We start from the raw sequence: 21,705 nt of genomic DNA, 5'->3' as shown, positions 1-21,705 counted from the left end.
ATGTTAGGACGGGCTGGCTCAACTGTTTGACAGGCCATCTCAGCCATGAATTTGAATAAGATGTTTGCATGGTCACTTCTCCCTAGAGGTGAGAGGAAATTCATTTGACCGACATCACTACCGTATGTGAAGACTATGTCCAAGAGAAACGAGGAGCTTTGTAAGTCATATCTGGTGGGATCTCTAATGTGCTGTAATAAAGTTAGTGCAGTTGTGGTTTCTAACAATTTACAATCAAATGACGTTGTCTATGACCCTACTACTAAGTTTACACAGTTTATATACAGTGCATTAAAGTCGCCTACTATGGGGCTTTTACCCCTATCACACCAGGACTTAAGTTTGCTTCGAAGGAAGTCATTTACTACACATTTTGGAATGTGGTATACTACAACTAATTCGATATTCTGCCGTCTACATTTCAGCCTGCATACCTGCGTACATTTCAGTTCCCCCCATCATTACTCTTCTTTTCTTTTTTTACTTCTTTTATATATACACATCTTCTTCCTTCTCCCATTCTCATTATTTTTTGTGGCGTATATGTATCCGGTGCCCTTTGTACCAATATATATGTGATTAAATAAAATAAAATAAATAAATAACGTAGACAGAAAGTAAGAGTGAGTTCGAAGTGCTCCACCTGAAGACCAGTATTTAGTGGAGTGCCTCAAGGTTGTCCGAGGTCCTTTACTTTTTATAATTGCCGACGACATTGTTTCATTTGGTGAAGACGCTGGCATCACGCAGAGTCTTCTGACCACTACAAGCAACTATTCAGGCATGTTCGGGATGCGATTCTTCCCCTCAAAATGCAAAATGTTACTCCAGGATTGGGTTGCATCGACACCTGAACTAATGATAGGGAGTGAAGTAGTTGAGCGTGTTGACTGCTTCACTTATCTTGAGAGTCTCATCAGCCCTTGTGGTCTGGTGTGTGACGAAATCTCAGCACGGATACAGAAGGCACGCCTAGCTTTCGCCAACTTTTATGGCGTAGGCGAGATGTCCGTCTAGCAACCAAAGGACGGGTTTACTGTGAAGCAGTTCGGTCCGTCCTACTTTATGGCAGCGAAACATGACCGATAAGAGTAGAGGACAATCGTAGGCTACTAGTATTCGATCATAGGTGTCTTCGAAGCATTGCTCGTATATCCTGGAACCACCGAGTAAGTAATGCAGTTGTTAGGAAACGGTTACTAGGTAAGGATGGCAAACCGATTGATGAAGTAGTGAAACTTCATCAGTTGAGATGGCTGGGACATGTGTTACGTATGCCCAACTACCGACTGCCCCGACGTGCAGTGTTTCATGGTGTAGGAGTAGGTTGGAAGAAAGCTAGGGGCGGCCAGACCAAAACGTGGCACAAATCCATGAAGTCACTGACAAGTGGACTGGTCCATGTTGGTAGGTATAGACTACCTGGTTGGGATTCGCGAGATGATAGCAACCGATGGTTAGAGATCTTGAATGACATGGCTCAAAATCGTTTGCGATGGCGAAGGTGCATCCACTCTTTGTGTTCTGTCAAACCCTAATCTTCTGAATTCTTCATGTCCCTATCCTTTTTCTCCTTCCAAATTTATTTCACTGTATTACACTTTTTGAATAACATCTTCAAACCCTAATCTTTCACATTACTGCTTATACTCTTACTACTTCTACCACTATGGGATTTGAATCGACGACTGCATCTCTGTGCTAATGTGGTATGGCAACTTGAACTGATGTACGTACGTACGAAGTTCTACGTTGTGACTGACTGACTTTTTATACTGTATGTAAATGATCTCCCAAGTATAATTAAGTCCCGATTTTATTATACGCTGATAATGTAAAAATCTGGCGAGAAATAACGGGAGAGGCAGATGCATGCGCACTTCAAGCAAACTTAAATATCGTGATTAGCTGGACTAAAGAGTGGCCGGTGCCAATCAATGCGGCAGTCAGTCAGTCACAACGTAGAACTTCGTACGTACGTACATCAGTTCGAGTTGCCATACCACATTAGCACAGAGATGAAGTTGTCGATTCATCAATGCGGCAGTGTCTACATGCATTTTGGGGAAGCAAAATAAATAGGTACAGAATATGGGAAGTGCCTGTATTCGTGATCCAGTCTCACAAGGATATTGGGGTGACAGTGAGTCATGGTTTTAAGACCACAGTCCATCGACGGGAGGTTGTAGCTAAGGGGTTCAAAACCCTAAGGACTTTAAGAGGGGTATTCACCAAGTTAAATACTACCATGTTCATTACAGTATACATAACCTTAGTTAGAACTAAGCTTGGAAACTGCGTTTGGGCTGCAAGCCCCTGTTTAAAAGGTGACTCGGATATCCTTGAAAAAGTAGGGGGCAACCACCCAGGCAACTCCGTAACTCCAGGGTTTACCATAATAAGAGCGACTTGAAAAACTAGACCTTTACTCTGTCCTATCGCATATTAAGCGGTGAACTGATTTTGATGTATAGAATACTAAGAAACGATTTTGAACCCAGTATATCCCTTTTCTTCTCATTAGATCGGCACATCTCAGAAGATATAGCAGGTGTGTACAAAAGCCAAGAACGAACAAAATACCCGTGGCACACAGGTTTTCACATAAGTCGTCAATTCTTGGGACCTGTTACCCGAAGCAGTGATGTCTTCACCTTTAATTGAATCATTCAAGAGAAGACTAAACACACAAAAGCATACTAGAAAATGAATAACAAGGGCCGTAGATCTTCTGTCCTTACTACACAAATGTGAATTTAATGATAATAATAATAATAATAATAATAATAATAATAATAATGCACAGTTACACGGAGATTTGAATGCTCTAGTGGAATAGATAGACTGATGGTCATCTGAAGTCAGTTTAGTAAAAGTGTGGAAGTGGAAACACGCCCCTCTGGTAACCTACACAGCAACATATCAAATGAAAAAAACTTGCCTATGGTTACTGACCTGAACTTAGAAGTTACAGTAAGCAATAATTTTAGGAATATATAGAGCACTGATGTGAATGCTGTCAGTTTCCTAGCCTTGTGAGAAATTAGCCACGGATTTCGGAGCTCAAAAAACATACTTAAAATAATGTACCAAATGTACGTGAAACTGCAAATGATATATAGGTCTTAAAAAGTGAGCCGATCTACAACACATCTTGAAGATTACTGAAAACCCCATAAGCTGAGATCGTGATTAAACTCTAAACGAATCGTTAGTAATAGTGTGGCTATAGTTTATGGGCGATCTTTAGATGGTACTAGTGATTTTTTAAAATTTAACTACTTGTTAGGGTCAAAAGAGATAAACAAGTGTGAGGAATTAAGAATAAGACTGCGTTCTGCACCTTTATGACGGCCGGCAAGTTCATCATTATCACAGCAGTGTAGTACAACTTCACAGGATTTACTTGTTTAGGCCAATTTCGAGCAATTGAAGAATGACTGAGGATATTTATATTAAAAGTACTCACCATTCAGCTACATAATACTAAACGTCCGAAATTAATCAAGGGAAAGTATAAATGGCCAATAATTATTATGAACTATTCGAAAATTCAGCCGTCAAATGTACGAAAGACGGGATGGCGAAAAAAGTCAGGTTCGCTCAAAGTCACCCACCGTATCGTCCGAAAGACCTTGAGAGGCCTGAAGTAAGGCGGCCATTACATAGTCCAATTTCTGTGAGCTTGTTGGCTGTCCGTTGGGTTGCACGGATATTAAATGTTCCTATATTTGAGTAGCATTTTGCTGCAGCAAAACCACAAAATGATTGCGAAGAACATTAATTTAGCTCTTTCGGCCTTGTGGTGCACACGTTGACTCGATTGTTGTCTCGTAACTTGATCTGGAATACCGATTTCTCTACTGAACCTCACCTCCTTTGTTCAAAATAAAAAGTAAGAATAACCTAATATTTCCAGATACGCGAACTTTATATGGGTCGCTGTTTTACTCATGGATTAAGACGAAATATCAAATAACCGGCAAGTTTCAAATTTTAGTACTACTTTCTCCAGTTAGTAAAGTATTGTTGCAATAAATAACTGATTTTTAATAAACACTCAGTGCTGTGTTGTAGTGCTTCATGTTCAAGAGATATTTTAGTCGACGTAAGCTAGGCGTTTCAACGTATAATACTGAATAGGCATTTCGGAAGCTGAACTAGATTCGATAGTGTGCTGAAGAAATTCCAAAACGTAGAGTAGAATAATTTTTTCCCTTCTCAGATCACTCATGCTCATTACATTCACGCCGAAAGTAAACTGCTTTTTGATCAATTCGACTTTATAGATATTCGTTATTTCTGATGGCAATAATGGATAATTTTGGTCGGGCTGGCATGGTTTCCTAACCACACGATCTTCGAAGCACAGCATATAATGGCTGAAAAGATGTAAATTCAACATGTAACACTTGGAGAATGTCGGCAATGGTGGACATGGCATGACTCAGCCTTCCATACGTGGTCATTATGTGTAACCTATTACTATTCACATTAAATATATTATTCTATCCCCAGCTCGAATGTGTTCTTCAGAAGTACTAAGAATAATATTGTTTACTGTTACGATACGATGAGTCAGTGTAGACACTTAGGTGACTTCTACGTAAGATCTTACGAATTAGGTAGTCACATCACGACAAACCGTTTGGGAATTAGGCCTATTTTCAGAGTAGTATTAATACCGAAGTGGACTATTATTCTACATACTAACAAGATTTATAGTGTCAAAGACTGAGTATATTGGTAATATTTATATTTAAATAAACCACTAGATGAATAAACGTGACAGTAGTCGATATAACACACAGTTATCGTCAATCTGTGAATTGTTTCTCCGCATAATCTTCCATATTCAGAAATTCGACAAGTTCTTCACCAGCATGGACTTGATTATTAGACAGGTTTGAACCTTTCAACTAGTTGACAGAAGCCACAAGTCGCATATCATAAAACGTATGAGGACCCTTCCAGCCTGATGCAATGCTGGCAAACAACAAATCAATCGTGAAACAAACAATTAAATTTCCTTATCAGCATCAAATTGAATAAGCAAATGAAATAGAAGCTGACAGGATGTACTTACAAGTGTCTTACAAGTTGTAAACAGTGCTCTTCATTCTCTAACCCTTCTAATTTTTATCTAGTTACTTGGCGTTAACAAACAAACTGCAGGCAGTAAATAAACGGATTCAAAAACTTTAATTAGTAATACGAAATCTGAGAAAAATCCAATTACAACATTCATAATACTACCAGCGATTCAATGTTTAAATACAGTAGTGACATCATTGGTAAACACTATTTAGAAATTACTTGTCAACATGCATTAGAAATTCGTCTATGATTTAGTCAGTGATTATGGATTCTGTTTACAGAAATTCATTAGTTAACCCTACAACAGACACATCATAAATTAGTACTAACCACGACATGTTTTAGTTACCATGCTCAAAACAAACACGCATCTTTTTAATTATGAAGAATATTTGGCCAATTTATGCGGCACTCACAGTAATGTTATATACTATTCCTGTATATTTTCAGAAAGGGGCAGAAGATACTAACAACGTCAATTGTTACTCATAAGATTTTTCTTTCTCAGATACCTTATATAATAATATATCAGTCCAGTCGAAAATGATTATACTTGTAATGAATAGAACTGTTTATGTTTGTATATTAGTAGTATATGTAGTATTCATAGATAGACCAACGCCTAATTGCTTCGATCTACCTAATTAGGGAGGCAAATCAATTAAAATGGTTTACAGGCTCACTTTTGCCTAATATATTGCTACGACCTATTTTTGAATGGACAAGTGGTGAATTTCACTTGGTTGAGTTTGCATTGTTACAAATAACCACATGTGATAATTAGGAGTATTTGAATTATAGTATAAACTAGGAATTCCAGAAATAACTCAATTTAATCAAGAAATATTAGATGAACACGAACGAATGTATTGTATTTGGAATTCGAAATCAAGCAGTCATCGAGTACAAGGGAATCATTGATTCAAATAAGCACCACATCCGCCACAGCTGAAATTGGAGTTCAAGTGTGTGTAATCGATCGTATGTTTTCTTCTTGAGTTCGTCCTGTGTCTGTCCGACTGTGTATTGGATAAAGACTCTGTATTATCAGGAATGTACTTTTTAGTACTAGAATTAACGACCGAAATCAGAACAGACTCACCTTGGTCCTGGAATCGAATACCATCATCGTGTCGTTTGTGTAGCGAAACCACTGATATCTAGAATTTGCATGATAGACTTTCCAGCACTATCCTCCCACAAGAAATAATGTAGGGTCCTTACATCGTAGTGCTATGACAAATTTAACACTCCCAATTTGCATTTTCTCCTCAAATCTCATGCTTCAAATGCTGTGTGTGAGTATTTGTGGATACACACTGATATATAATTTGAGGTATTCCATCATGTGACTTTGACGTGCATAACAATTGTGATAGTATTCTTTTTGTTATTCATATTAGAATACACAGATAGATATGCATTGATATGTGTAAATAACACAAGTAATTCATCTAGGCTTGATTCGTCTGAAAGACAATCAAATGGAAAACATGCATCTGACTCATACTCATTAGGATAATCTTGGACTTGATTTGGATTCTCTGACTGCGCAAATGGGTTCTCTGATTGCTTCGGAAAAACTTGCAATGCCCTCTGATTCATCATACCACTGATTAGGAATTCTACTCAACATACATTGTTCGTGTGAATATTCAACATATGATACAACAACATCACAAATATGACTAGGATTCGACTCATCCGGTACATATTTGTCACATTCATTAGGGATATCTCTAGAGTAACTGTCCTAAAATCACTGTCCTCACCGACTTATCGTATCGTAACAGTTAACAATATATTACATGGTACTTCTGAAAAACGCATTTATTCTGGGGATAGAATAATATATTTTTCCTCCTAATACTCCGGCACGGCCGAGGGTGGGGAGGGGCCACGGTCCTTCTCAAAATCCTCTCACATGGCCACGCGTATATAGCCTCTTCCAGGGAAGTCCTATTCACCGCCTTCTCGTGGCATTACTGATGTTTACGGAATTGAGAGAACGAAAAGCGAATGTCCGGCGCTATAACCGGGTTGGTGGACACGGAACGTCCACCTAGGGGAGTCGGAAAACCCTGATTCCAAACCAATGGTGCACATAGGCTCCAGTATCCTGAAGGAACAAATGGCGTATGAACCAATCGTTGGTCACCGGCTACCATGGGACTGCATCTCCTCACAATGCTCCACTGCCTTTTGGATCAGGTCTTTAGGTAAAAGGCTCGGGGTTTGGTCCCCTGAGAAAGCCACCTGCTTCGATCTGGGCAGCACGGCAACATCACAGCCCTCGCACAAATAAATGAAATGAAAATTTCTACTGACAATACTATTCAAACTCGTATTAAAAGTCAGACGACTTACATGAATAATATTTTCTAAGTCGCTTATTTACTCCCTCTTTTTCTTATTTGTGTATCCTTCCCTTTCAACTTATGCAGCAGCTCGCCCATGATGGAAACTCTGCAATCCGCACCTAGTCAAATGGCAATGCGGAATTTGCTTTGCACCTTCGAAGTGCAAAGTACTCCTACAAGACTGGCAGGATTCTAATCCTATACTCATCCTGGATGGAGAGGAGATTGAAGTAGTTGAGAAGTTCGTGTATCTAGGTAGTGAGGATACCACGGATATTCTAGTTTTGCAACTAGCAACCAGTAGTATCTTCTATAATTGTTCGTTCCCAGTCGAATAGAAACCAGAAGTCAGACGAGGAGAGGCAGGAAAGATATATTTGATTCGTTGCCAATATATCGAGGATCCTTTACTATAAGCTGGCTAATGAACGTAGGAGCTGTGTCCCACGCCATGTTGCAACGTGATCTGGTATGGATGCATGACCGAAAGCCTTCAGCTAAACAAGTCCACTTAAACAACGTGGTCAGCATCCAATGTCGAACACTTAATGAGCTATTGATTTTGGGGAATTATTTACAGCTACAGATCACTCCCCCCTATTGAGGTAGTGATGCCTCTAAGACGTGACCAGCCAGAAGTTTAAACCCAACGAGTTTGTCGTTGGTAAACACTCTTCTGATAGCTTGCTTCGTTTAGCAGCGTCTGGTCGTCTTTCCTTAAGCTAAGGGACCAAAATGTACAACATAGCAATAAAGAAATATAGTTCAATGAAAATTTCGGTTCCTTGCGAAACTTCGTCGTTCTTTTCCAGCCGTCCTGGAAAAGAGGAAAAATTAAACGTGTGAGTGCATGTCGAAAATACACTCGTACTTGCGTAAGGACACAAGATGAGCGGAAAAAAATGAATGAACTAATACACTTACAAACAGCGTAAAAGTGATCGGAAAAAAAAATGGTTTTCTTTTGTTTTTTTTTTATATATAAAAATATATATATATACTATCAAAAAAAGATAAAAATGTTTTGTTTTTTTGTTTTTTTTTATATAAACAAAAAAAATGAGCATATTAAAAAAAAATTTTATAATAAACTATGAAAGGGTAATTCAGGATAAAGCTTATGTCCTACGTGCAATATTCGTTAAGATGTTCTGGAAATCTTACTCGTCTTCCAGAACGCGTTGTTTTAGGTTTTTCTATCGACGTTGACGAGGTATCAAGTTGTGTGTCGGCTGTCGTGTAGGGTACTACGAGTGTAGTAGCTGTGTCGTTTGCTTGTACCGAAGGAAAACCGACGTAGCTAGGGTTTCCTTCTAAGTACGCAGCTTTGAGTCGATCGATACTGATGCTATCGTTCGTACCGTTCTTATCGACTACATAGTACTTAGGTTCGCGTTGAAGAACTTTGAAGGGTCCTTCGTATGCTGATTCGAGGGGTCGTCGATGTGAGTCTCGACGAATGAAGACGTGTGTACTATGTCGTAATTCGGGTTGAACGAAAACATCAGTTGATTGAGGTCGAGTGTGAGCAGGTTTAACTGAACGCATAGCGTTTGAAAGCCTACTCGTGTAAGAGTTTAGATCCATGTTCAATGAAGAAGCTGAAGGATCCACGAATTCTCCTGGGAGTCGGAGTGTCGTTCCGTAAACGAGTTGAGATGCCGTGTATCCAATGTCAGCTTTCACTGCATTGCGGATACCTAGCAAGACGAGTGGAAGAGCGTCTGTCCACTGTGAAACGTTTGAAGCTGATAATGAAGCTTTAAGTTGTCGATGAAAACGTTCTACCAACCCGTTTGCTTGTGGGTGGTAGGCGGTCGTTCGGAAGCGCGTGATTCCTAATAATGAGGTCAGACAACGGAAAAGTCCAGATTCGAACTGGCGTCCGCGGTCTGTAGTGATGGTTGAAGGGCAGCCGAAATTTGCTACCCATCGTTCGACGAAAGCGCGGGCCACGGTTTCAGCAGTAATGTCCTTAATCGGTACTGCTTCTGGCCATCGAGTAAAACGGTCTACGCATGTTAGGAGATATGAGTATCCGTTCGAGTCGGGTAAGGGTCCTACCAAATCTAGATGGACGTGGTCGAAACGCGCGTCAGGGGTTTTCAAAGAGCCTAAGGGACATTTGTTGTGTCTTTTGACCTTAGATTTCTGACAGCTTACACAGGAGCGTGCCCACTCCCTCACGTCTTTATTCATGCCAGGCCAGCAAAACCGTTCGGCTATAAGTTTGACTGTTGCACGAGCACCTGGATGAGAAAGATTGTGCAACGTATTGAAGACGTTGCGTCGATAATGTTTTGGTACAATTGGACGATCCCTACCTGTAGATGTGTCACAGGGTAAGTTTTCCTTACCTGTTCCCATCTGCTTAATACTTACTTTAAGAGTTGTCGAGGATAACTCATGCTGAAGATCAGTGTCTTCTTTTTGAAGCTGAGCGAGTTTAATAGGGTCGATTCCTTGGAAACTGTTCAAGGTACTTATTCGAGACAAGGCGTCTGCGACTACATTGTTAGCTCCAGAAATGTGTTGTATATCTGAAGTAAACTGCGAAATGTAGTCGAGTTTTCGAGACTTTCGCGGTGAGTACTTGTCTGAAGATGAGCTTAAAGAGAAGGTAAGAGGTTTGTGATCGGTAAAAAGCGTGAATTCTCTTCCTTTGATGGAATGTTGAAAATGCCGTACAGCACAATACATAGCTAGGAGTTCCCTACCGAACGTGCTGTACCTAGATTCCGCGTCTAACAACCGTCTGGAGAAAAATCCTAAATGTTGCCACGAGTTGTTAACCCATTGTTGTAAGACTCCTCCGATTGCTGAGTCAGATGCGTCTACTGCGATACTAATGGGCGCTTGAGTGTCCTGATGAGCAAGCAGGGTTGCTTTAGCGACGTGTTCCTTAACTATGGAGAATGCTTTACGGGCTATGTCGTCTAAACTAATTGATTTCGCATTTCCACGAAGCTGATCGGTAAACGGTTTGACAAGGGATGCGCATTTGGGTATGAACCGTCTATAGAAACTTACGAGTCCGTTAAAAGTTCGTAAGTGCTTGATCGTGGTCGGTTCTGGGTAATCCAGAATGGCCGCCACTTTGCTCCTAAGGGGTCGGATGCCTTGAGCATCAATGGTGTGTCCTAAGAAGTCTAAGGAGTTGGCTCCTATTTGGCATTTCTGAATGTTTACAGTAATGCCATGCCTTTGGAGTCGATCGAAAACAATGTCCAGATGCTTGAGATGTGATTCTCTGTCTGGACTTGCTATTAGACAGTCATCAACATACGCATGTACGAAGTTTAGACCTCGAAAGACGTCGTCTATAAACCTTTGGAAGGTTTGAGCCGCATTTCTTAAACCAAAAGGCATTCGTAGAAATTTGTAAAGACCGAAAGGAGTGATGATGGCGGTTTTAGGAATGTCGTCAGGTGCCATCGGTATTTGGTTATAAGCTTTAACCAAGTCGATTTTCGAAAAGACAGTTGTACCTTTCAAGGTAGCTGTCAAATCGTGAATGTGAGGCAGCGGGTAACGATCGGGAATGGTTTTTGCATTCAGACGCCGATAATCACCAGTTGGCCGCCAATCATTGCTGTCCTTTTTAGGGACCATGTACAATGAGGATGCCCATGGACTATTCGATGGTCGAATTATCCCTAGGTCCATCATGCGGTCGAATTCGTTTTTAGCTAACCTAAGCTTCTCGGGAGCGAGTCTTCGGGCTTTCGAAAATACAGGTGGTCCTGTAGTCGAGATGTGATGTGTAACATTGCTGGTTACACAAGGCAATTTCGATTGCGATTGGTTTATCCCGGGGTATTTGTCGAGTACTGATTGGTACAAGGGGTCTATGGTGTGCTTAATCGTGACTGGGGATAACCTACAACCAGAACAAGGAGTTACGCAGACAGATAACTTAGTGTTTCCGTCTATTAACCTTCGTGAGTGTGTGTCGATGAGTAGATTGTGGTATTGTAACAGATCTATACCAATGATTGGCATAGAGACATCTGCAACAACGAAAATCCAATGTATGGGTTTGCGTAAACCCACGTTAAGGTAGACGTACTTTTTACCGTAAGTAGCGATCGGCTTTCCGTTTGCCGCCTGTAAACTTAAAACAGACTCGCGAAGTCTGTCGTCGGGATTTGCTGGAAGAACGCCAACTTCTGCGCCAGTGACGACGAGGTAGCGAACTTTCGTAGTCACATCCGTGACATATAAGAGGCGGATGTGTTCGCCGGCTACGGTTGCCGCTAACGCGTGCCGTTTGGGAAGTTTCCCGAAATCTTATTCGTGTCAGTCGATTTTGAAGTCGGATAATTGCAGGGTTTCCTGCAATTTCTGGAAGATTTACCGTACTGGTTATGGTACCAGCACCAGTCGGGATTGTCTGTCTCTCGTGGTCGAGAGCCAGATCACCTGCGTGAGACGCTTCTACGCGGGGTTTTTGACCGACTACGGTCATTACGAACTCTAAGATATCGTGTAAGCGTGTGACATAGTTCGGTTATGTCAGACGGGGTCGATTGAGGTTTTTCCTTGACGGAAAAAATCTCGGCCTTAGAAGATTTAGTGATTTCTAAGATTCGGTCGGCAGATGCAGCCAGCTCACCTATGGCGTTGTTTTGAAACGAAACAAGCACTGCCTGCACCTGATGAGGAAGTTTAGACAAGAAAAGTTGTCTGAATAGGCCATCATCGAAAGTTCGTCGGCCGATAACTTCTCTCATTCTTAGCAACATGTCTGTCGCAGAACCCTGTTGCAAGTCGATGTTATGGAAGAGTTGGTCTAACCATTGTCGGTCGGTTAGGTCTCCACGTTTTAGAATCGAACATTTGAGAGTTTCGTAAGGTTCGGGAACATCACTAGTAAACATATTAGGTGTTACGTACCTGTTAAACTCGCGTGGTAACGCCTTAACTACCGCGAGGAATCGTGTGCGCGAGTCCGTGATTCCGTGCGTGCAAAAATCAGTTTCTGCGTAGCAGAACCAGGACTCGATATTGTCGGGCCAAAATGGCGTTAACTGAATCGAAATAGGGGGAATAGACTTTAACTTAAAAACCTTGGGTGAGTGTTCCGTCATAGTAATATAGATAACGAAAAATGTCTAATTAAAATATATCCGGGAAAGAAAAATTCTCGCGAAAAAACAGTATATCACAATATATAAAATTCAAACAAACAATAACAATGAATAATAATATTCCAAAATGGAACAGACTCACAGTATATTGGCTTGGTGTACCAGATCACGTCGGTCTCACCACTGAGGATACCACGGATATTCTAGTTTTGCAACTAGCAACCAGTAGTATCTTCTATAATCGTTCGTTCCCAGTCGAATAGAAACCAGAAGTCAGACGAGGAGAGGCAGGAAAGATATATTTGATTCGTTGCCAATATATCGAGGAACCTTTACTATAAGCTGGCTAATGAACGTAGGAGCTGTGTCCCACGCCATGTTGCAACGTGATCTGGTATGGATGCATGACCGAAAGCCTTCAGCTAAACAAGTCCACTTAAACAACGTGGTCAGCATCCAATGTCGAACACTTAATGAGCTATTGATTTTGGGGAATTATTTACAGCTACAGTAGCTACATAAGTGGTGGTGGTGGTGTGAGTGATGAGATCGATGCACGTATAATGGATGCCAGAGTGGCTTATGCCGATATGAGCCACCTTTGGCGCCTTCGTGATGTTAGTCTGGCTGTAAAAGGTCGGATCTACAACGCGTCGGTGAGGGCAGTTTTGCTCTATGCTTGTGAAGCCTGGCCTCTCCGAGTTGAGGATGTTAGACGACTGTCTGTGTTCGATCATCGTTGTCTCCGAAGGATTGCTGACATTTAGTGGCAACACCATGTTAGTAATGCAGAGGTTCGGAATCGTGTGTTCGGGCGCAGAGACGATAATTCAATTAGTGTCACCATCTTGAAACATCGACTTCGGTGGCTTGAACATGTTCTACGAATGTCGTTCCAGAGACTTCCACGTCGTGCATTATTTGCCGACTCTGGGACTGGTTGGAAAAAGCAGAGAGGTGGTCAGTGTATGACATGGTGTCGTGGTATGAAAGAAAGCTGCAAAGGGCTAGCTTCTGTTGGTCCTTCACGACTCCCTGGCTGGGGTCCGAGAGATGGTGCAACACAGTGGCTAGAGACGTTGTCAGATATGGCTCAGAATAGAAGCCAGTGGCGATCGTGCTGTAACCTCCTTTTACTTTCTTCATAAAGAGTGATTATAACTTTCTTAACTGAGAGTTCTTCTGGTTGTACATTTCAGTTCCCCCCATCATTACTCTTATTATTTTTATATCCATCTTACGCCTTTTCTCTTCCCATTCTGATTGTTTTGTGTGGCGCATATATATCTGGTGCACCCTTGTACCATTATGTATGTGTTTAAACAAACAAGAATAATATATTTAATGTGAATAGTAACATGATTGATATATTCTGCGGAGATCTATGAATGTGACTTTGAGAACTATATATGGACCAATATGATATGTATATTTCCTTTTGTATAGTTGTTAAGTAACTAAAATATTCATATTCGTATCCCTCCTATTACTAGTTTTCTTTTGACCTATAGACTATTATTATACGATTTACCATTCTTGAGTTTCTGCTAGCCTATTGATTACTGTTCCCCGCATTCACAGCCACATTTGGCCAAATCTTGTACACATGTTATCTTCTATTTTACGCTACCGTGTGGTCAGTCTGTTTGGAATATAAACCCAGTATGTTTGAGAATAATGATTCATATCACAGAGGCTGTTATTGGTGTTCTGGACGTAACTGGCTGGGCTAGGCGGATAGCAGGACTGATTAGTACTTTAGACTGCTCATACGGTTTACGTGTATCATTGCTCTGATCGATAATTCACTCCTCTCTGATTGACGGGGATCATCACGTTCATATATTATCAAACAGGGCATGCATGCACTCAATCGATATAACAATGATGAACACGTCTGCAAGACCGAGCCATACCTTGCGATTGAATATCTCCACGTCCACCACTGCCGATCTTTTCCAAGTGATACATGTCGGATATACATCTTTTTAGTGATTATATGCTTGGTTTCGGAGAGCATATAGTTAGGAAACAATGATACTATAAGTATCCATCCGCATATACTGTCTTAGTGAAGAATCTTATGCACATGCCGCGACATTCTAGCGAAACATCTAAACGGATGCAACACTACAAGTTTTCGTAACGAAACTGGTACTTAAAAAGCAAACACTTAGTAGCTTCTCAGTTTTCACAAACAGTTACCCGTTAAAATTGTCGATATAACTCCCCATAAAAGTATGAAGATGAAAAAAAATTGGGCAGAAGCTTATTGATGCATCATTACTACTGGTACAGAAACAGTAACATTTGATGCAGAAAAATCAGTTTACAAGTGAAATCGAAAGTACAAACACAAAGAATTATTTACAGCAAACATTTTTGGGCACGTCTCCACATTTTGTCACATTTCGAACTGTATTTTTGATTGTAAAGAGAACTGCACGAAGATAAGTGTTTGAGAAATTGCATTCTTACCTAGTTATTGATGATTCTTAAGTAAAAATTGTCGACTTTCCTCTCCACCATCATCGCAAAGTGTTCACCATATTTCTCAATAATCTGTTGTTCGTGCATCTTTTGGCTTCGTTGAATTCGTATCTACTGTTCGTTTCGTCTGGGTAATGATGTTGTGTTATTATGGAAGTTATGTGTGTTATTTATCTTACATCGGCTGCATTGTCAAAGAATATGATGAGCTATTTAGTTTATTTATTTCGTAATTGATTGAGCTTACCTCTAGGAGCTCGCCTTCTGAACGTATCCAAGATCCAGGTTACATCTGCTCGAAATTCTTCTTGCATACATACGAACAGAACAAGTCGCCTCCGTCCAAAATTATCCATTATTCCAGTTGGTAATAACGGATATCTACAAAGTAGAATTGAACATAAATACTTTTTATTATTAGTGTTGGAAGTAGGATAAATACAAATTAATCTGGGTATTTGTTACATAATTCTATCTGCTCATAAGTACTAAAGCAGATTCTGGTGACATATCCATTTTCTGAATACTCTCTTAGTTCACCGTTTTGCCCCAATATATCAAATATTTGCAGTTGTGTATAACAACCTAAAATATACTTTTAGACAATTACCTGTAGAGTGTTGAGCTTTCAACGTCTTCACATCAGCAGCAGTAACCTGATTAGTAGTACGATCTTCATCTGTTGATGCTGATTGTAGTATCACGGGCTTCAAATTTTTTCTTCTGAGGACAATCTTCTGGTTCACTGATCACAAATCATCAATGAACTACTACAAGGATGATTGTAAAGCATGTTGTATGATTTTATGACATATTCCTCACCGTCCAATTTTACAGGGAACCTTGACTGGCAGTTTCGAAACTCGAACCTTAAACGTCACATGTTAGTTAAAGTTCTCACGGTTTTTATTCACTGTTAGACCTTGTGGTTTACGCCTATGACCAAATGTACAATGAAACACCACAAACATGTATTTAAATCTCATGTCCTTCATCAGTTTACCTTCGCCATGAATGTAATGAGCATGGGTAGTCTGAGAAGGGATAGAGTTATTCTTCCATACTTTTTGGAACTCCTTTAAGACACCATAGAATTTAATCCAGCTTCTGAAACACCTGTTCAGTATTATGCGTTGAAACGCCTCAAGTCGACTGGAATGTACCTTGAACATGAATCACTACAAACAGCACTTAACAATTATTAGGAAAGTAATTTTTTGTGATAATGCCTTGATAACTGAAGAAAGGACTACAAATATTTGAAGACTTACCGGTTACTCGTCATTTCGTCTTAATTCTTGCGAAGAACAACGATTCACACAAACTCAGGGCATCTTTGACTGTTAAGTTAGTCTCAATACGCTGTTTTGTTGACCACAACAAATTTTAAACAAGGACAGTGAGATTCAGCAAGGCAATCGGTATCTCAAGTGAGCTTACGAATCAGCAATTTAACCAAATTGTACACTATAAAACAGAGAAAGTTAAATTAACGCTTTTCGCATTGATTTAGCGAGTTTACTGCAGCGAAACATGACTCAAATATGAGAAAACCTTATATTCGTGCAATCCAATAGACACCCAACAGACCATCAACAACTGAAATACGGAATGACCGCCTCTTGTCAGGCCATTCAAGGTCGTTAGAACGAAACGGCGGGCAGCTTTGGAAGGCTCTGTGTAACGGAGTTGAAATTGCTATGTATGATATACTAATGCATTCTATTTTCTTTCTATTGCAGGGCGACCAAACATAAACTCTTTAGAGGAAGAAGAGCAAGCCCTATGTACACTAAGCTTACAGGATGACTCATAAGACTACTTTGTAAACTGACTCTTCCCGCTGTACTCTCACGCACCGCGCTTCTTGATTTTGAAATAAAGAGGCTCGTGATTCCCACTGTGTTCTCTCTTGGTGTGAAGTCCTCGTTTAACATTGTGTGCTGTGCTGTTTTTCAGATCTGTCCTGCTGTTCTCTAACTGCTGGTTCTACGTGTTACATCTGACTTTTTACCGTGCATTTTTGGCGAGATTGACTGTTTTACCTTTCCGATGAAGCAAGTTGCAGTTTTGGGCGGCGGTGCCTGGAGCACAGCTATTGCTAAGGTTATCGCCGATAACGTCTCGTCTTCAAATGAGTTTTGTGGTAGGGTGAGTTTGTCAAAATATTCCGATATTCAAATGGCTTTTAGATTGTCATGTATGTATATGATGAAACTCATAATGACCGAAATTTAGTTGATTATATCAATAAAGATCATATAAATCCAGTTTATTTGCCAAGCATTACCATTCCTAATAATGTCATTGCAAACAGTAATATCGCAGAAGTTGTTTCAGATGCTGATATCATAGTAGTTGCTTATCCATCTCGATATGTACAGTGGCTAATAAGACAAATAAATGGACATGTCAAAGAAAATGCCTACTTCGTCTCCTTCTGTAAAGTAAGTCCCGGGCAATATTATTGTATTCTTGCTTGTTTCACGATCTCAATGTTATTCTTTATGTTTAGGCTATAATGAAGCATAAAAGTATTATACTGATACTTAGTCTTTTCGTACCACTTTATCTAGCATTTGGGTGCTCCAGTGTTCACATCAGCCGGGTGATATGTACACCGATTTAAATATCTAAAAATCGTTAAAATAGTTCAGATCGTACGATGAACCAAAGATTGCTTACTAACTAGGAACCCTGAGACCTTTTGATTTCCTAGGACTATTCAATTCCATCTAAACCTCCTGATAGGCTATCTTTCGTGCATTTCCATTACTTGCTGTATAAATTTTATTTATATTGAATCCGAAGCACTAGTTATACTTAATATCTTTCAGGCCTAAAAGACGTATCGGTGTTTTGCTAGTATACCGTCAAGTTTATTATACAATATGAATCTTGGCTTCACTAAGTGTCATTGAATTGTTCGAGATTTCGGGTCTTTTTAAAATTGGTTTTTGTGACAGTGTGTATTGCTCCATGATAAAAGATAATGTCTTACAGGCTGACCTATTGTTGTTGTTCAAAATCCCTGGAGATTTTTAAGCGTTTCGCGGATCTGAGGATTCCTGTGTGTCTGTAAAAGTAACCATTGCTGATGACCAAAAGTCTTCAAAAATACGCTCTCCAACAGAAGGATTTTAAAATATATACATATACTTTTTTGATCAGGAAAAATAACTGAGGACTAATATTTCAAAGTCTTAGTGTGAAACATTACTTTCAAAGTATTTTTTTATTCAAAATCAGTATCAGTACTTTGCTGCTGAAGCTTTTCGCTATGAAAGCAATAAAGTACTGTTGAACGAATACGACCTCCGTGCAAACATTGATGGTATAGCCGAAAGTGTGCATTTCTAATCTCATAGTACTACTGGGCGAGACTATGCTTTATGGACGACCTTTGAACGAATCTTAAATGACCTTGAGCAATATTAGCCAATAAGAAGGCAGTTAGTATACAGTAAAAATATATTATACAAAACTAAGAAATACAAGCGGATACTGTTCTTTTACATGGCTCAAAAACTTCTCAAGGTCAGATATAGGTTCAGAAGTTCTAAAATCATAGTGCATACGGTACAGGAACTCATCCATATGGCTCCATAGTAGTCGGCCTCTGGAGCCATGATAATGTCTCAAAAATTCTTTTAGCCTCGACCACATAGCTTCAATGTTGTTGGTATGGTTTAGGGTTAGGGTCTTAACCTTAATCGTGATCGAGCGTGAATAGTCATTTGAGTACCACAGTCACAAGTATAGGAGCTTCTTAATAATCCCTTCTCTTGTAGACGCCGAATTATCACGTCTTCTCTAAAATCCGCTGTAAACCGATCGTACGTAAGCATCAGGTACCGAACTTAGCGCCGTGACCTTGAAAACCCGCGAAAGCTTCTGATTGGCTGGTCCATAAAGTTTAGTCCCGCCGATATTTCCCTGATAAATAATAAGTGTTTGACCATTAGTGTTATTGAAACATCTTTAATGCCGATAATGTTTAGAATTCAAACGATAGAGCCAAAACTCTAACATCACGGTCCAATGGATTCACCGTTAGGCAGTATTTTATTTAATTACCCATTTTTTTGTTTATTAATTTTTGATATGGAAGACTGGTACTTTCTGTTTCAAATTTATACTACAAAAATAAACACTAGCTAAGAACAAGTAGTTGTTATTCAACGTTTCATATTTTTTGTCTCTTGACAATTAATTGATCACAGAGTAGTAATCGGTGTCATGTTTCTCTAGTTGTTCAGTGCTGTTCGGATCCTATCTATTAAGTTGCATGTGACTCCTAGTCTAAGTGAATCGACGTCTCATACGCTCAGCTGAAATGCCTTATTGAAGAGTAACAACTAGTACAAACCCAGATCCAGGATTTCCTACCTACTAACTCCAGCCATGTAATTACATGGCTGGAGTTAGTAGATGAGATGTTAACATCTCATTATGGTGCATAAGATATCAAGTCACCTAGACTAGTGACGACATGCAAATTAATCGATGGAATTCTATCATCACTGAACGATTAGCGAAACATGACATTGATCACCAATCACTAACCAACCAGTTGTAAATATTTTAGTCCTACGCAAGCGTAATTTTCGGAACGATAAGTTCAATCGCGATGTCTCAGACTGTGAAACTGGGTGATGTTAGTTCAAATTTCTCTGGATGACGCATCAATTCCATCTAGATTGCAAGCACATCTTACTAACTAGTGCCAACTAGTATGAAATCTAGGTTCAGGGTTTCCTACTCGAACTTCAAACACCTAACATTCGTCTACCTAACTTTATGGCTTTTGAGAATATTGTTATTAGATCATTAGTTATAACAGTAGTTAATTGTGTCTTTATTGTTAATTCGGCTAAACTGAAATAATCATTTCTGGTAAATGAACTTTCATTAATCATAGGTTGAATATGTTAATATTTTAGTTCAATGGCTAGTTAAACTCACATTGTAAATAGTTTTTTGCTCACTTAGACAACTAATTGATTTAGATTACAGCTTATAACTGCTCATAATACTTCTATAAATCCACTGTCCATGTACTGCAAAACGGTAAAATGCAAAGGCTGCTCCCAAAACAACACCTTGTATGACTAATGAACATAAATCCTTAACTTTCCTCTCATAAGTATGTTTCTAGTTGTTATTTTAAAGCGGAAAGAATCTGATTGAATGGATTTATTTTGCGATACAATACTGTTTCCCATGAATAACTTTTTTCTCATAATTCTTCGTTATTTCCTTTTTTTGAAAAAAAAACAATCGAATGTAGGGTCTTGTTTTGTATTCAGAAGAAAATCGAGTCAAACTAGTGAGTGATATGATTCGTGAGCAAACTGGTAAAAGTTGTGTTGTTGTCAGTGGAGCTACAACAGCCATAGAAATAGCTGAACAACAATTCACCGAAGTAACTATTGGTGCTAAAAATTACGATCATGGAAGTGAAGTAAAACGATTGCTTCAGGTATTATGATATTTCACAGAGAAAATTGCTTGGTATCCTAAGTTCAATAAGCAGCTTAAGAAGTTCGGTTGATTTTTTGTAGCTTGTGGACTGATTCTACTTTCTATAAGCATTTTATTTAATTATTAAGAAGCTAATCCTGCGAGGTGTCGAAGCATGGTGTTTAAGGCTTCGTTTAACTCCTATAAACTAAATTTAAATAATCAACCTATCCAATTTATATCACCACTAAAACCTGGAAGCACTGGAAAGCCGTTTTGTCTTGGCGGGGACCCCTCAGCAGTGCATATCCACGACCTCATATGTGGGAGTCGAACCCAGGACTTTCGGTCTCAGACATGAACACTCAACCTCTAGACTACTGAAGTGGCATCCAAGGTTTTCAATGGTGGTCTTACTTAGATCGTTTCATGATTTCAATTCAATTTAACGGTATCTACAACCCCATACTGACAATAAATTTCGACTAATAAATTCAACTACTGAAATAATTTTTTTTTAACAGTATCGATGTATTAGTGCATAAATATACAAATGAACGTTTTTTTTGTTAGAGAAGAACAAACAACCATACCCACATCAAATGGTTTCATAATTAAATGTACAAGAGTTATTTATCCGTTAATAATTTTACTATTGATAGTTGTGCTGTACAAAGTACAATTAGCCTTTAAAATATTGTAATTATAAATATAGATGATATGAGATTTGACCTACTTTTCTAATGGTCGTATATTTATTATCTACTCGGAACCTACAGTAATCTGTTTGTTGATTGAATGTCATTGGTGAATAAAACATGAAACTTTAGATATATTTCGTTTCATGAGCATTTATGACAAAATGGAACTGTATTTTCTCTCTTTGTTAATCACAATCAATGCTACTATCGTCACAAACAAAATGGAAGCACTAGATATTTATTCAAACATAAATATTGGTAAAAGGAAGCACTAGATATATATGCGCCGCACAAATCTCATTTGATTTGTGTGAGGGCTGTGATACTGCCCAGGTGCCCAAACTGAAGCAGGACAAACAAAATGCATACAGTCCCAAAATGCCCTGGTACAGCCGAGGGTGGGGAGAGTCATCTCCCTCTCGAAATGCTCTCACATGGCCACGCGTATACAGCCAATGCCACGGAATTCCTACTCACTACCTTCTCGCAGCATTACTGTTGTTC

General features: G+C 39.4%; 1 protein-coding gene across 1 annotated transcript in view; it reads left to right on the top strand.

The window, feature by feature from the left end:
- Nucleotides 1–17,089: 17,089 nt before the first annotated feature.
- Nucleotides 17,090–21,705, top strand: part of Smp_168310.1 (putative glycerol-3-phosphate dehydrogenase) — a gene marked incomplete at both ends in the record, with an annotated part of 28,345 nt that continues 23,729 nt past the window's right edge. Inside the window, 2 exons of the mRNA XM_018799952.1 lie at nucleotides 17,090–17,188; nucleotides 20,328–20,519. Coding sequence (XP_018653814.1) covers nucleotides 17,090–17,188; nucleotides 20,328–20,519 — 291 coding nt within the window. The remainder of the gene's footprint in view (nucleotides 17,189–20,327; nucleotides 20,520–21,705) is intronic.

This window comes from Schistosoma mansoni, chromosome W (genome assembly GCF_000237925.1).
Source record: "Schistosoma mansoni strain Puerto Rico chromosome W, complete genome".
NCBI lineage: Eukaryota > Metazoa > Platyhelminthes > Trematoda > Strigeidida > Schistosomatidae > Schistosoma > Schistosoma mansoni.
This window is presented reverse-complemented; position numbering and strand designations above follow the sequence as displayed.